Source organism: Lonchura striata, chromosome 4A (assembly GCF_050655825.1).
Source record: "Lonchura striata isolate lonStrDom1 chromosome 4A, ASM5065582v1, whole genome shotgun sequence".
NCBI classification, from domain to species: domain Eukaryota; kingdom Metazoa; phylum Chordata; class Aves; order Passeriformes; family Estrildidae; genus Lonchura; species Lonchura striata.
Genome location: NC_140742.1, coordinates 7,652,784 through 7,666,055, shown reverse-complemented (window position 1 = coordinate 7,666,055; position 13,272 = coordinate 7,652,784). Strand labels below are relative to the sequence as shown.

General features: G+C 42.6%; 1 protein-coding gene across 11 annotated transcripts in view; it reads right to left on the bottom strand.

Annotated features, from left to right (window-relative positions):
- The window catches only part of MBNL3 (muscleblind like splicing regulator 3), a 92,060-nt gene continuing 78,788 nt past the window's right edge, over window positions 1-13,272 (bottom strand). For 7 of the 11 annotated variants that reach the window (XM_077786507.2, XM_021548437.4, XM_077786506.2 and 4 more), the window contains 4 exons: window positions 13,065-13,100; window positions 10,896-10,990; window positions 9,392-9,465; window positions 1-7,524 (listed from right to left, as the gene is read on the bottom strand). In XM_077786507.2, the coding sequence (XP_077642633.2) occupies window positions 9,409-9,465; window positions 10,896-10,990; window positions 13,065-13,100 (188 nt within the window). In that variant the 3' untranslated portion in view covers window positions 1-7,524; window positions 9,392-9,408. The remainder of the gene's footprint in view (window positions 7,525-9,391; window positions 9,466-10,895; window positions 10,991-13,064; window positions 13,101-13,272) is intronic. The other 4 variants (XM_021548438.4, XM_085570596.1, XR_014952422.1 and 1 more) reach the window with 3 other exon arrangements.

The following is a 13,272-nucleotide window of genomic DNA, read 5'->3' as shown; positions in this document are numbered from 1 at the left end:
TGGAAAGTTTTACTTTTTATTTTTCTAAAATACAAATGTCTGTCTTGTGTTAGTAACTTTAATGACAGGCCAAATGCATCCAGTAAAAAGGAGGCACTGGCTACAGAATTCAAAATACTGAAGGTATTTTCTGGAAAGAAATTTATTCTGTTGATCTACACTTCAGATATAACATTGATTCAAATTCATTAGTTATTATTTTTACATCAGAATCTTTGAAGTTTGGGACTAATAAACTGGAACTTGAAAAGTTTTAAAAGTAAACTCCTATTAATGTGTAGATATGGATCCATAAAAAACATAACCAAGAATTTTATACACTTTATTAAAAGATCAAAAAATAAACAATAACAATATAGAAGTAACATACTAAAATGAGTAGCATTATGCACATTTCTAAAGCACGTACAAGCACTACAGCAATATAATGTGGCAAAAAGAAACATAAATTCAAAGCGTACACCCTGTTGGTAGCAGTTGAGGGAATGAACTATCCTGTTATGGAACTGAAATACTGCATTAACCTACGCCTGTCTGGATCCAATGATATTTTAATTTCTTACAATTCCACAGGGCTAAGTGTAATCATTTGTATATATTTTCTAAACTATTCCATTAAATTGATAACTAATGTTTCCCTTACTTTGTTTTACCAGAAACACCTATGAAAAGAAGAATGTGCTTCAAAGATCTACTTTACACAGTACAGTATAAATGTTTTTATATATTTAAATTAAAAATTGACAATTTAGGAGAACATTCTCTCTTTGATTTTAGTGATTGCCTAAAATACAATTCTCTATTTATAAAAAAAAATAGTGATCTTTTGTCAGGTGATGTAATAAAGGGTGAGGAGTCAGTTCATTTTCATGATCTAAAAAAAAAAAAATTAAAACAAAGCTAATTGGAAAGAAAAAAAAATTCCCATAATCCAATCTAAGAATGGTCTTATCATCCCCTCATCTGCTAGGATACAAAAGCCATGGCAACAAAATCATTTGGCTTCCACCACTATCAAATAGCATCTGTGTACAGTAATAAAGAACTGGAACCTTGTAATTCGGTGTCAGGTAATTCTCTCTGTTGTGTGTTTGGAAAAATAACTTCATTTTATTAAACAGTTGTGTTATTTTTGCATGTTTAAATATCTCCTTTGAGAGGCATATAGAGTTATTTTTGATGATAGAGGATGTCAGTAAAGATCACTAGCAAAGATTTTAGCAGTGTTGTCACGATCATGCTCATACCCCGACAAAGTTTGACCAGCTATGATTCATTTCACATAGTGCAAAACATTTTTCTCTCATAATCCTAGAAATGAGAAAGAACTTGATTATAGAAACTGATGATGGCAAAGGGAAGCCATAATCGTGTGGTGGCTTGAACTAGCTGATTATTTAGTATTGAAATCTAGGTTGTTATATAACACCACGGAGAGAGAAGCAACATCTGATTTTTCCTCATTTTAAAGACCCTGGGGCTGTTCCAATTCAGCAAACCACCACTTGCACAGCCCCGTGGTGCTGGCTGGGCACACACACTGGCATTGCCAGGGGTCAGGAATGCTGGCCAAGGAACAGCTCTTGGGCTTGGCAGCAACAGCCCCCAACCCTGGGGCATCCAGCAAAGGGTGACAGTCACATCGGATGCCACCTCCCACCAGTTCTGCTCTGGGGGACTTGCCTCACTGCTCGAGTCAGGACCAGACTCAGGTTACTTTTCTTAAGCACAACTGGGGCTGGGTTTTGCAAAAAAAAATTAAAAAAAAAAAAAAAAAAGAACTTAAAAAAATCCAACAAGAACCGAAACTTGCTCCAATCAAAAATAAATGGGTCAACACGCTTCAGCTTCAGCTGTTCCAAAATCCCCCAGCACTGCAGAGTCCCAGCAGTACCAACACAAAAAGGAACAAGAGGCTGCTCACTGAGGGGCCACAGCTTTGCTCTCCTTTGGTGGCAGCTCAAAGGGGCTTGTTAGTCCCAGCCTGCAGCATCCAGCTGGCCACACTGGCACCAGCCTCCACTTCCCTGTCCCAGGAGCACTACCACGCACCTCTCAAATTACACCACGGCTGCCACACAGCAGAAAGAACTGGCCCCAGATAATTCCGACCCATTCCTGTCCATTTATGGCTCACCAGCTCCTTCCATTTTGTTACCTTACCCTAAAAGGTTAAAAAAAAAAAAAAATCAAGAATTGTGACATTTCAATTTCACTCTGGGATTTAAAACACTTGCCACAATGACAGTCTCCTCCCACAGATAAACACTTCCAGACAGAAATAGGATTAGGTGCTAGGAAAAATGTGTGTGTGCTGCCATGGACCTACCAGTCCTAATAGGATTCACCGAGAACACAACCTATCAGAAACATGACCTGGGGTGTGTTTGAAAATGTAGGCTGATTAAAAAAAGTAATTTGAATCTTTGCTAGTGACCTTACTAATTAATTCCACACCGTTTCCCATTCTCTGTGCTGCAGGTTGGAGCTGACCTGTTATCAGTCTGCTGTATAATAAGCTATGGCAAACTACAAAGCTTTTACAACAGCAAAGCAACATCATGCTTTCAGATAAGTTTTATAGCAAAAAACTCCTCCTTTTCAAAGCCTTAGTAATACCTATCTCTTTTACAAACTTTTCCTGTATTATTACAGACTTTTTATATTCAAAATAAGTTCCAAGGATTTCTTTCGTGGACTATGTACATAAGTGCAAAAAAGGTGTGTCTCACACATTCGTACACTAACTGAATCAGTTTAACTGCAGCATATTTGTATCTTCAACACTGTTACGGGGTCATTCCACAATATTTTTTTTTTATGTACAGTTTTTGCTAATATAAATTAGTATTAAAATAGTTATATGCTTAATTATTTAGCCCTGATCGTAACGTAATCATGTGAGTGTTCAATTTCTGGAGAAAAGAAAATTGCAGGCAAAGCTACAGTACTGAAACTGATTAATTCTGAATTCCCACCGTGTGAATGGATGTGAAATGAAAGCAAGACCGGTCACTACGTTGTAAGTACAGGCTGCTGTGTTTCCGAAGTGAAAATACTGTGGAATAACCCTTGCCACACAACAATTTCTACAAGCTATAAAACCTGACTCTAAATCCATGTGTTGTAAACTTCTTGACTGAAAAAGTGACTTTAAAGACACAAATTCAGCGTTCACATGGGACTTTGGGATTTTAAAAATATTCAATCATATCTTTATCTGACAGTATCGAACTGTACCTTTAACAAGCTCATACTGTTACACATCACTTTTAATTTACATGTGAAAATTTCACAAATAATGTATACAAAGGTAGCCATGTTGTAGTTTTGTTGCCATAGCAACAACAACTTAATATAATTAGTTAACAATGAATCTATCATTGTAGGAGTTACATACAAAGTTAATTTTGTTCTTAAACTGTAAACTATACAAACTAGTTATGGACTGTATTCTATACCTTACCATGCTTCAGTGTTGGTTTAGAATATAACTAAATGGGCTGAATACATGTATTAAAAATTTTAAACTTTCTCTAACTCTCCTTCAAAATTAAATTCATTAGTTACTAAAGATATCAAAAAAAGCAATAATGAAAACCTTAAAAACTAATGGTAGAGAAATGAAAATATATGACATGAATTAATGCGTTGTAGCCTAGTAACAATGAGTTGTAGCACTATTTACATTTGGATTAGGCTATCAACTATTTTTTTTTTTTAAAGTTATTACAGTCTTTAACATACAGTATATACTCTAAGGCCTTCAACAGGCACATGGTAAAATCAGGTCAATATCAAACTAAATCCATTCAACAGGAATGGGAAATTAGATTTTCCTCATAAATTTCACCTTTTTCAATTCTCATGTCTGTGAAATGTACAAGGGATAAACAAAACGAGGACTCCAGTTTCTCAATCTGTGTACCCGGCGTGTCCTAGAGCTACTCGAGCCGGGCCAGGGGCACAGCGCGTCCCGCTCCGCCGCCCGCGCACCGAGGCCGGGGCGGCTCCGCGGGGTCCCCGCTCCGGGACAGCGGGAGCGGCGGCGGGACCCCGGCCCGGCCGAGCCCGGGGGATCCCGAGCGCGGAGCGGGGCGGCGGCCGGGGGAGAAGCGCCTCGGGAACGCGCGCGGGCTGCCCGGGCAGGGAACGGCTTCTAGAACGTTGCGATGCAAAAATACACAGTCAAAAATCATCAGCTAAAAATTCCCAACTAAAAAACACGGCTGATTGTGAAATCATGTTCCAAATTACTAAAAACACTGTATTTAACAAAAATAATCTTAATAGTTTTATGAATCCATTTTATTTTAAATCCCTCTTTTTATTGTCTGCTTATGTTACAGTTTAGTAGTAGTACTTTTTATTGAAACTACTAACAACCTTTTTTCGTGAAAATGATCAATCTCAGCTTTCATTTTCCCTCTGCATGACCCGTTTTATCCAAGTTTCAGCATTTCTTGCATATTGTTTGCATAAGGCTGAGAGAAATGGACAAAGAGAAATAACTTTGGATAAAGAAAAAATATAGGTTCATGGAAAGTGGGAAGCTTATAAAAATGTCACTAAAATTATATTGATTTAAACAAACTTACATACATCTCTTGTCAAATAAAGGATGATATTCATGCTTTTATGACATTTGTTTAGAGTCACTAACTAGCTCGGTGACTTTGTAATAGTCTATTTAGGAAATTTATAGTCTGGCGACTGGTTTTTTTTCTTTTCTTTCTTGAACAAAGAAAATTAGAGCAAGTCATTGCACAACTAGTTTAAATAGTGCTACCTCAAAATGGCATTTTTGCCGAGATTGTTTTGAATTTGGTGAAGTTTAGTGCTTCAAGCTTTTCTTTCCTTAAACTCATTTACAAATTAACTCTAAATTTGCCAGCAATATAAAAACTGTTGTGGCACCTAATATAACTACCCTGAACATCCCTCATTGGACCTCTTTAATAAAAAATAATCCTTAAACGCCTTTTTTTTCAGTGCTTTAAATGTGACATGAAAACAGCTGTATTCTAGGTTTACATTCTATGCACATCTATGCCAGATGTTTAAGTCGATAAATAAAATAGGAGGTTACATCAAAGTTTCAAGATATACAAAAATCCATTTAGCACTGAAAAAATTTCAACCTCCTTGAACTCATAAAGCCATACAAGCTTGAATGCATCCTTTCTGGCTTAAGAAGATCAGCTCTGTTCTTTGTTGAGGCACTGGCACAGGTTGTGCAAAACCCATTTTTGATACACAAATAATTTCAAACAGGAAGTACTCAAATCCACTTTTTCCACTAACAATGTTATGGTTTTGGGAAACAGAAACACAGTGGTGAAAAGAACAGGTATGTGGTTGCCAATACAAATGAGAGTCACTGATTTCAGGCCACGGCACTGCTTGTGAGCACAGATGGCTGGGGAACATCCATGGACACAAGCGACTGTCAAAACTCAGGGTCCATAAAGGAGGTCTTGGGGGGGATGCTTTTTTCTCCTTTCTATCAGGGTTTGGTTCAAAGTCTGCTGAATTGAATAAAAAGATTCCTGCAGGCCTTCTTGCACTGGGCTCCTCACAGGTTCGTGCTATGAGTGAGTCTCCACGGGCAGATGATCAGAGCCTGCCCTGGGGTGCACTGGCTGTGCCCTGGGTGTGCCACCATCACTCGTGGCCCATGGAGATACACATCTAGCAAACTAACTGTGCTCATGCTGCAGGAGAGGGGGCAAAGAATATCCAACCAAGGCCAAGGAACTGGGAAAAGAGAAGAAAATCTGGTTGTCTGAATTTGGCACTCTACAGGACTACTCTGAGCTTGGGGTGGTCACCCCTCCAGACACTGTGAGCTGGCCTCTTGCTTGATTCTCTTTCTCCTTACATGGAGTTTGTGGATTTACAGCAGCAAATCCACCTCTTCCATAATGCCAATGATACTGTAGAGCTATGATAGGGACGAATTTAGCAGTATCCTCAACCAAAATGCATTTCTGCAGCCAGATTGTTCAGCAATGCAGCATAATGACAGGCGGGGCTGTCCAGGGTGCACGGGCTGAAATGGTTTTATTCGTGCGTATGAGAAGGAGGTATTGAGAACTAGCCCTTGTTGTGCAACAAACATTGCTCTTGATCAAGTAGAAGGTGCCAAAATAAATCCACTGACTGACAGGAACTCCATTAAGACAAATGTTTATCTTCAGCAGAAAGCTTATGCTGAACTTTTTGCTGCTTTGCTACTGCTGTGTTTGCTTTAAAGGGCCACAGATCATGGGGTGGAGGTAGGGGGGAAATAATCACCCACTTATGGAAAACAGTGATTAAATAAATGGGGCATGCTGACAAAACTTCAACAAGAGACACATATAAGATTTCAGGCCAAAATGTTTCAGCATGCTTGGTGGAGACAAGCCCCAGAGCTCGGTGCTACCCAGCCTGGGCTGAGCCACGGCCCCGGGCCCTCCCCAGCCAACGGCTGGCACCTGCTCCTCTCCAATGCAATGAGCTTTTGCCCAACTGAAGCTGTCTCACTCCACCACCATCTTTTTGTTGTTTGTTTCAACTGCACCATGAGAACAGCGAGAGAGATTGTGCGCCGTTTGCAGCTGAGAATGCACTTCAATGGACAACAGAGCTGCAGAAATCCCTTGATGCTTACTCCTGTCTAAGCAAATTGTTCCTGTCCCCTTACTGAGCCTGAGCTTTTGTGTTGGTTTTTTTTTTTTTTTTTTTTTTCCCCAAAAGTTTCCAGAATCAGCTCATTGTATTGAAAGAAGAACCCTGAACTGGACTAAAATGACAACTGTCCTTTCACACCACTTCTAAAAATTTGGAGACTATCTGAAGGCAAGTTTTAAATTATAAAAGGAGCATTTAACATAAGCAACTTAAGCTGACATTAACAGCAAAATCCAGCAAAGGGCAGAACATTCTGTGTCGTGTTTTTCAAGCACATAATTCCTGTTTCCCACAATAACATTTTTAGTAAAAAACAAACAAAACCCCATAAAACCTACAGTATATGAAAACTTAAGACATAACAATAATGAAAAAATGGTACTGAGTATACTTGATAATGATGTACACTTTAAAACAAATCAATAGACTATGATGTAAACAAAACAGTAAGATAACACTTTAAAAACAAGACAAACATTTATCCATCGATAGTATACAGTAAACCAACAGTCCGCTGTGCAGATGCACTTATCATGATGGTAGTCATAAAATGATTAAGTGTGTTAAAGTAATGTGTTATAAAAGTCTATTATAATTTCCTACTTGTATATCTCATATAACAGAGCGCTGTTTGTTAATTGTTTCTATAGTGCTTTTTTTTTTCTTTTTTTTTTGACATTCCCATTGATCAGTTTTTGGTTAACATGTAGGCTGCAACAGGCTTACTGTAGAGGTGGTAGAGAATGATAGAGGGAAGAGGGGAATATATACAGAAAGGCCATGCGCAGCTTCCCACCAAGAAGTCCTGGTGCTCCATAATTTTACTGTTCAGAATTTCAACATGGTCTGCTGCAGGGGAAAGAAAAAAACAACAACAAAGAAATAGTGAGAAGTTAACACATCTATATTTTAAAAGTCATTCTAATACATTTACATCCTCAATGTGTTGTCAAAGAAATTGTCAATAGTGCATTGCAGACAGCCATTTCATTCCATTAATTTTCTGATGTGGGGAGAAATTGCCAGTAACACACTTGGCATCTTCTTAAATCCGCACTTATGACTCTCTCTTTCACACAATGACAGGACAAGTAGTGAAAGAGGGAGGTGAACAAATTGATTTTTGGATGGGATGGCAAGTAGAGGGTGGCTAAGGACAAGGCCAAAGGAATCCCTGATCTGTGTTAGCTCTTGTTTCCTTTAGATGGTCACATTAAATCTGATCCTAAGGATTTAGGCAAGTGAGCCCAGAGATAAAACACTGACACAGAAACCCTGTGCTCAGGAGACCCTCTTCTGGGACCAAATTGCCTCTTTGCGATGTATTAATGAAAATCCTCCACTGAAGGACTGAACAACTTATCTCCTGCAGAGCTAGACCAACTAGTCTGTCTACCAGGACTACTTCAGCCATGGAGGAAAAGAAAAACATCTGTCAGAGCAGCAAGTGTTTCAGCTATCAAAGTCCCACTGAAGGAAAGTCTCCTGAAAAAAAGGCTGAAAACTATCTTAAAGACTTCAAGATGAAGCTCTTCCAATCAAATTATCTCCTTATTGGGTAGAACAGGCTGGTTTATGGAAACAGGTTAACATATCATGTCTGTCATTTGGAACAGCAGTACAGTGTAAGCTGAACATTTTCACTAATGTGGATAAGTTTGGTGTCACCCTTCATGAGCAGGGCCCACAGACACAGTTAGCAGGTCATGTATACATATGGTATTTAATTAAGGTCAACAGAGATAAGGGCCACCACTGAGAAATTAGTTTCTGTTGATTGCTAATAGATATCATTACAGGATTGCTTGCCAAATTAATTTCCAGTATTTAAGGACTTGCCTGTAATATGTGACCTAGGGAAAAAATGGACTTGCATATTGGCATTACTAAATGGTTGCTTTGAGAAAGACCTCTTATTGAATTGGCTGAACTGCTCTTTACTCTCGAGGTAAAAAAACACAGTCAAGAATTGAAACTACCCAGAGATTTTAGCTCATGAACATCAGCTAAAACTCACAAAGAAAAGCAATGGAAAAATGACACCGCTGCTATGGCTGTGAAATAGTACTCTGCAACTTCAAGGACAAATTCCTCCATCATTCCCCTCAGAGAAAACTATCATCTTGGGGAAGCCCAGGATCTGCAGGTGGGGTGAAGACTATCTTGCTTATGACATTCATTCTGGTCTCCAGCCCACCATGAGCCAGGCCCTCTCTGCACCTGACCAGCAGAGTTCTGCCCAGATCAAGCCAGCCTTGCAGATGGCACAGCAGCTGCTGCTGACCCAATCCTGCTTACCCCAGGAAAGAAAATATGTCACTAATAGTAAAAGAGAAGTTACACCTTTTCAGCTGACTCATTACCAGAGCAGTCTTTGCCATCAACACTGCAAATCCCTGAGGCATCTGCAGGCAGCTGAGAGCTGTGCAGGGCAAGAGCAACCTGGAAACAGAGCCGTGGGACTGGGGGATGCACAGGGAGGCTGCGACCACCACAACACAGGCACTTGAGACACAGGAAATTCGTTATAAACCACGGGGCTGGTCTGTGTCTGTGCCACAGCAGCTGAATGAATTCCTGCTGGCTCAGCAGAGCATGAAGCCAATGGGGTCCCATGGGCTCAGTCCCTCTGCCTGAGCCAGCCCCGTGTTTAGGGGATGCAGTGCCCATGTACAAATCAATTCACCATAAAGAGAAATACCAAAAAGGAACTTACTGTTCTATCGGGAACTTCTACATCTGTGAAACAAACATGCTGCTACTCAGTTCATCTACTGATAACTGGGATATCTACAGCAAAAAAAAACAAAACAAAGAACACAACACATTAAAACATTGCCTTGAGATCAGGCTGATCATTCTATCTTCAGTATCAGGTTAATATGTACATCAGTGTCTTATAAAACAGGATCCACTCCCAAGTCTTTATTTTGCTACACTTAAAGTACAATGTAGCTGCACCACTACTGATGCCTTGTGGAGTACCTGATGATTCTACTGGGATTTTGATTCCACAGACTACAAGTAAAACAGAAATGCCCTGAAACTATCTGGCTCAAACAGGACTCACACAGCCACAGAGCAACGCTGCACAGGAATTTCTGCTTTCCTCTCATGACCAATACAAGTCTGAGTAAGACCTGCTCTACCTGAAAATAACAACAAAGCACAGAAGAAGACCGGCAATTCTGACTGCAAGCAGTAAAACACTGCCTAGGACTTATGCAGGCAAAATTCCTACTGAAATCCTCATGACCTCACACCAGCAAAAGCCTAGAGGATGCCCCCAGAGATATTACTGGCATTCAGCATGGATAACAGCCTCCTACAGAGCAAAGTGACACCCCAATTTCTTCGCAATAGTTCTAAACCCGAGAGCATGACAAATACAAATGCTAAAATTAGTCCTGGGGGAAAAATTTTTAAGAAGTGTTTGAAATGTCTAACTGGGAGAAGTTGTGTCACACCAAATTATCAGGACGCATCACTTGGACAGGTTGTGCATATACAGTTTAGGACTGGTGCAGAAGCAGCCATCACACTCAGTATCCTCAGAGGAAAGTTTTGGAGAGAATTATGGCTCGGCAGACATGCATGGAATCCTGTACACTTATGGCAGTGCTACAATGGCACGTACTGCACATCCAGAGTCCTCTCTGTAGGGATGGGTGACATGCTATTGGCATAAAAAAAAAACTTCACACTTCACAGTCTCACCCCCGATTTTTGGTTTTTTGGTTGTTTGGAGATTTTCTGGTAGTTTTTAGAGTCCAATTTTGTGGTGGGGGGAGGCCACTTTGTATTTCCACTTCCACTTTCCAGTCCAGAGAGGACAAGCCAAAATACCACAGGGAAGGATGCTCGGGGTGGTATTTCTGCTTGAGACTGAAAGCAGAAGTGCTGCGGGTCTTGCGTGACTCTACACTCGGGAGATTCACCGCCCGTTTTTGGAGGACCCGGGGGGAGGTGTGTTTTTGGAGGAGAGCCTGCGCCCCTGCCAATCGCCCATCCCTACGCTCCGGCCGGGCTTGCGCCCACCCCGCAGGCGGCAGGACGGCCCCTCTCGGACCCCGGCCTCACGCACACACGCACGCACACGCTGCCTCTGCGCGCCCCAGCCTGCGCCGAGCGGGGACGGCGCTCGACCCCGCACGGGATCCAGCCCTCGCCCGGTCCTCAAGATCTGAACACGTGAAAGAAAGCCATTGAAAGGGCCAAACCTGATTGGCGGTAGCTGTTGCAGCGAAGGGGACGCTGGTGGCAGGAGTTGTTGCTGCAGACACAGTGGTGGGCGTAGCACCGTGCATCATGGGCACTTTCGGAAGGGAACCATGGAAGCGACATACAGGAGGGTGGAGCGTATATATATTTTGTTTGTTTGGTTGGTTTTATGTAACCATGGCAACATGTGGTGGATTTGGGGGCGTGGCAGGAATCACAGCAACAAGCCATGTGACATCGTCATGAAGGACACATCGGGGCGCAGCATGCAATCACAGTGCAAAGCAAGACAGCGTTGGGAAAAAAAATAAACAAGAGAGAAGGGGAAAAGCCAATTACAATTATAATTAAGGAAAAAACCAAAACATTCTCAACACTTAGTACATTTATAAGCAGAACAATGATGTATTAGACTCCGAGGGCCAAATTTCCAAAGGGGGGAGAGGATGGGTGTGCTAGCAAAAGCCCACGTCAGCTCGCACCCGTGGGGAGTTAGACACAGCCAGTGCACGTTCCTTTGGGTGGGGACATTTTGGCAAGCGCACCCTCCCGCCCACCTGGGAAAGCTTGTCCCCTTCCCTCCCCACCCCGTCCCCGCCAGCAACCAGAGGTACATGATGCACTTTGCAGCGGCTGCCGCAGCCCTTTCACCAGGTTTTCTCGCCTCTCTCTAGCACGGGACAGAGCTGGAGGCACGGCAAACGAGCGGCTGGCAGACTGAGCTCTCTCCGTACAAATTCAGCATGCTTCCTTCCCACCCTAATTCTACAGGATTTGGCAAAACTCCCCTCTTGCAGGGTTGGGGGATGGAGAGGGGAAGGGACAGAGAGGGGAAGAATACACAAATGCATCTGAACAGCTACAATTTGAAGGAAGAGCATCCAAAAGTACAACACGGCAGCAGGGAGCTAGGCAGCCTCCTGAAGCTGCACGTCCCGCAGAGCACAGTGCTGGAAGGGATGCTCTGGTGCACACACGGGCATCCCCCCAAACCCGAGGGGGGTTTGTGGGGCTGAGGAGCTCACAGGAAGGCCCAGCCATCCCCACAAACATGCGGTGGGGAAGCAGACTTGCCTTCCCCTCCATCCCAGCAGCCATGGCCAGCCCCAGCAGGGAAGGAGCGTGCCTGTGGCTGGGAATGCTCCGGCCACGGGATGTTGGAACGTGTGGGTTGGGGTTTCCTACAGGCAGAGGTGTATTGAGGGACTCAGCTCCCCATCATCCAGGCGATGTGTCTTCCCTGTACTATAGGGATAGGCAGGTTCAAGAGCAGAGTGTTTAAGCCATTCATGCCAGAGCTTCCAGACCTGCTCTTGGAAAGCCTTGCACCCCCCCACCAGGGCTCCTGCCTCTCTTCCTCTGGCTAAAGCAGGCACACACCTGGATGCTGCTAGTCTTGTATAACCTCGGCTAGAGGATGAAAGCTCAGCTTTCACCTGCCCTGCTGTGCCCAGCAGCTGCAGACAAGAGAGGAAGGTCCTCAAAGGCCTGCAGAGGCTTAATCAACACCCAGATGCTGAGCCTGAACAGAGTGGATCCCTGCAGTACTAATGAGCACGTACTCATTGCCTCCCTGCATCCCACGTGCACCTGCAGCGGTACCTCCCTATGATCTCCAGTACCTGCACACCTAACACTGTCCCACAGAGATGATTCTCTAGCCAGTCCATGGTCCAAACCCTGCTTCTCTCACTGTACAAGCAGCACCCTGCTCTGGCAGAGGGGCTGACCCTAGATGTGTTCCTCCTTAGCACCTTGTTAAACCAGTCTCCTAAAATATTCTCAGAAGGACAACTGAAAATCCAAACTTAAGTCCACCTGTTGCTTGATACAAAATAAAATAAAAATAAGCCAACAGGATCCCCCCCACTTCTACTTCCTTGTGTCAGATGAATTAAATGGGTTGTAAAGACATTTAAGTGACAGATTATTGTCTCTGAAGCGGAACTAAATAGGGGTGGGAACACATCACCTTGGGTTCTCTTATTGTAAGTCACATGAAACACTGCACTGCACAGAAATTAAAAGGGATACAACCATTTAAGCCTCAAAGAAGACAGCAGATAGACAATCACACCACTCAGCCACCCAAGTTCTCACTGATGCATACTAACTTGCAGTCTCTTTCAGATTAGGAAAAGTTGAGAAGTTTGTGTAGAAAAACCTACCAACGCTTGCAGTGGGTGTCATGCACAGAACTGACCCTGCACACCATGCATTGAAGCGTGGAAAGATGAACAAAAGGGATATTTCATTAGTGAAGCTTCAGTGTTAGATATCACTTTAACTAAAAAGCAGGTATTCTCTTTGCTGCATTCAGTATTTTAAGCACATGCAACCAGATTCTGCATATTGGTACATCAATAACTTAAACTC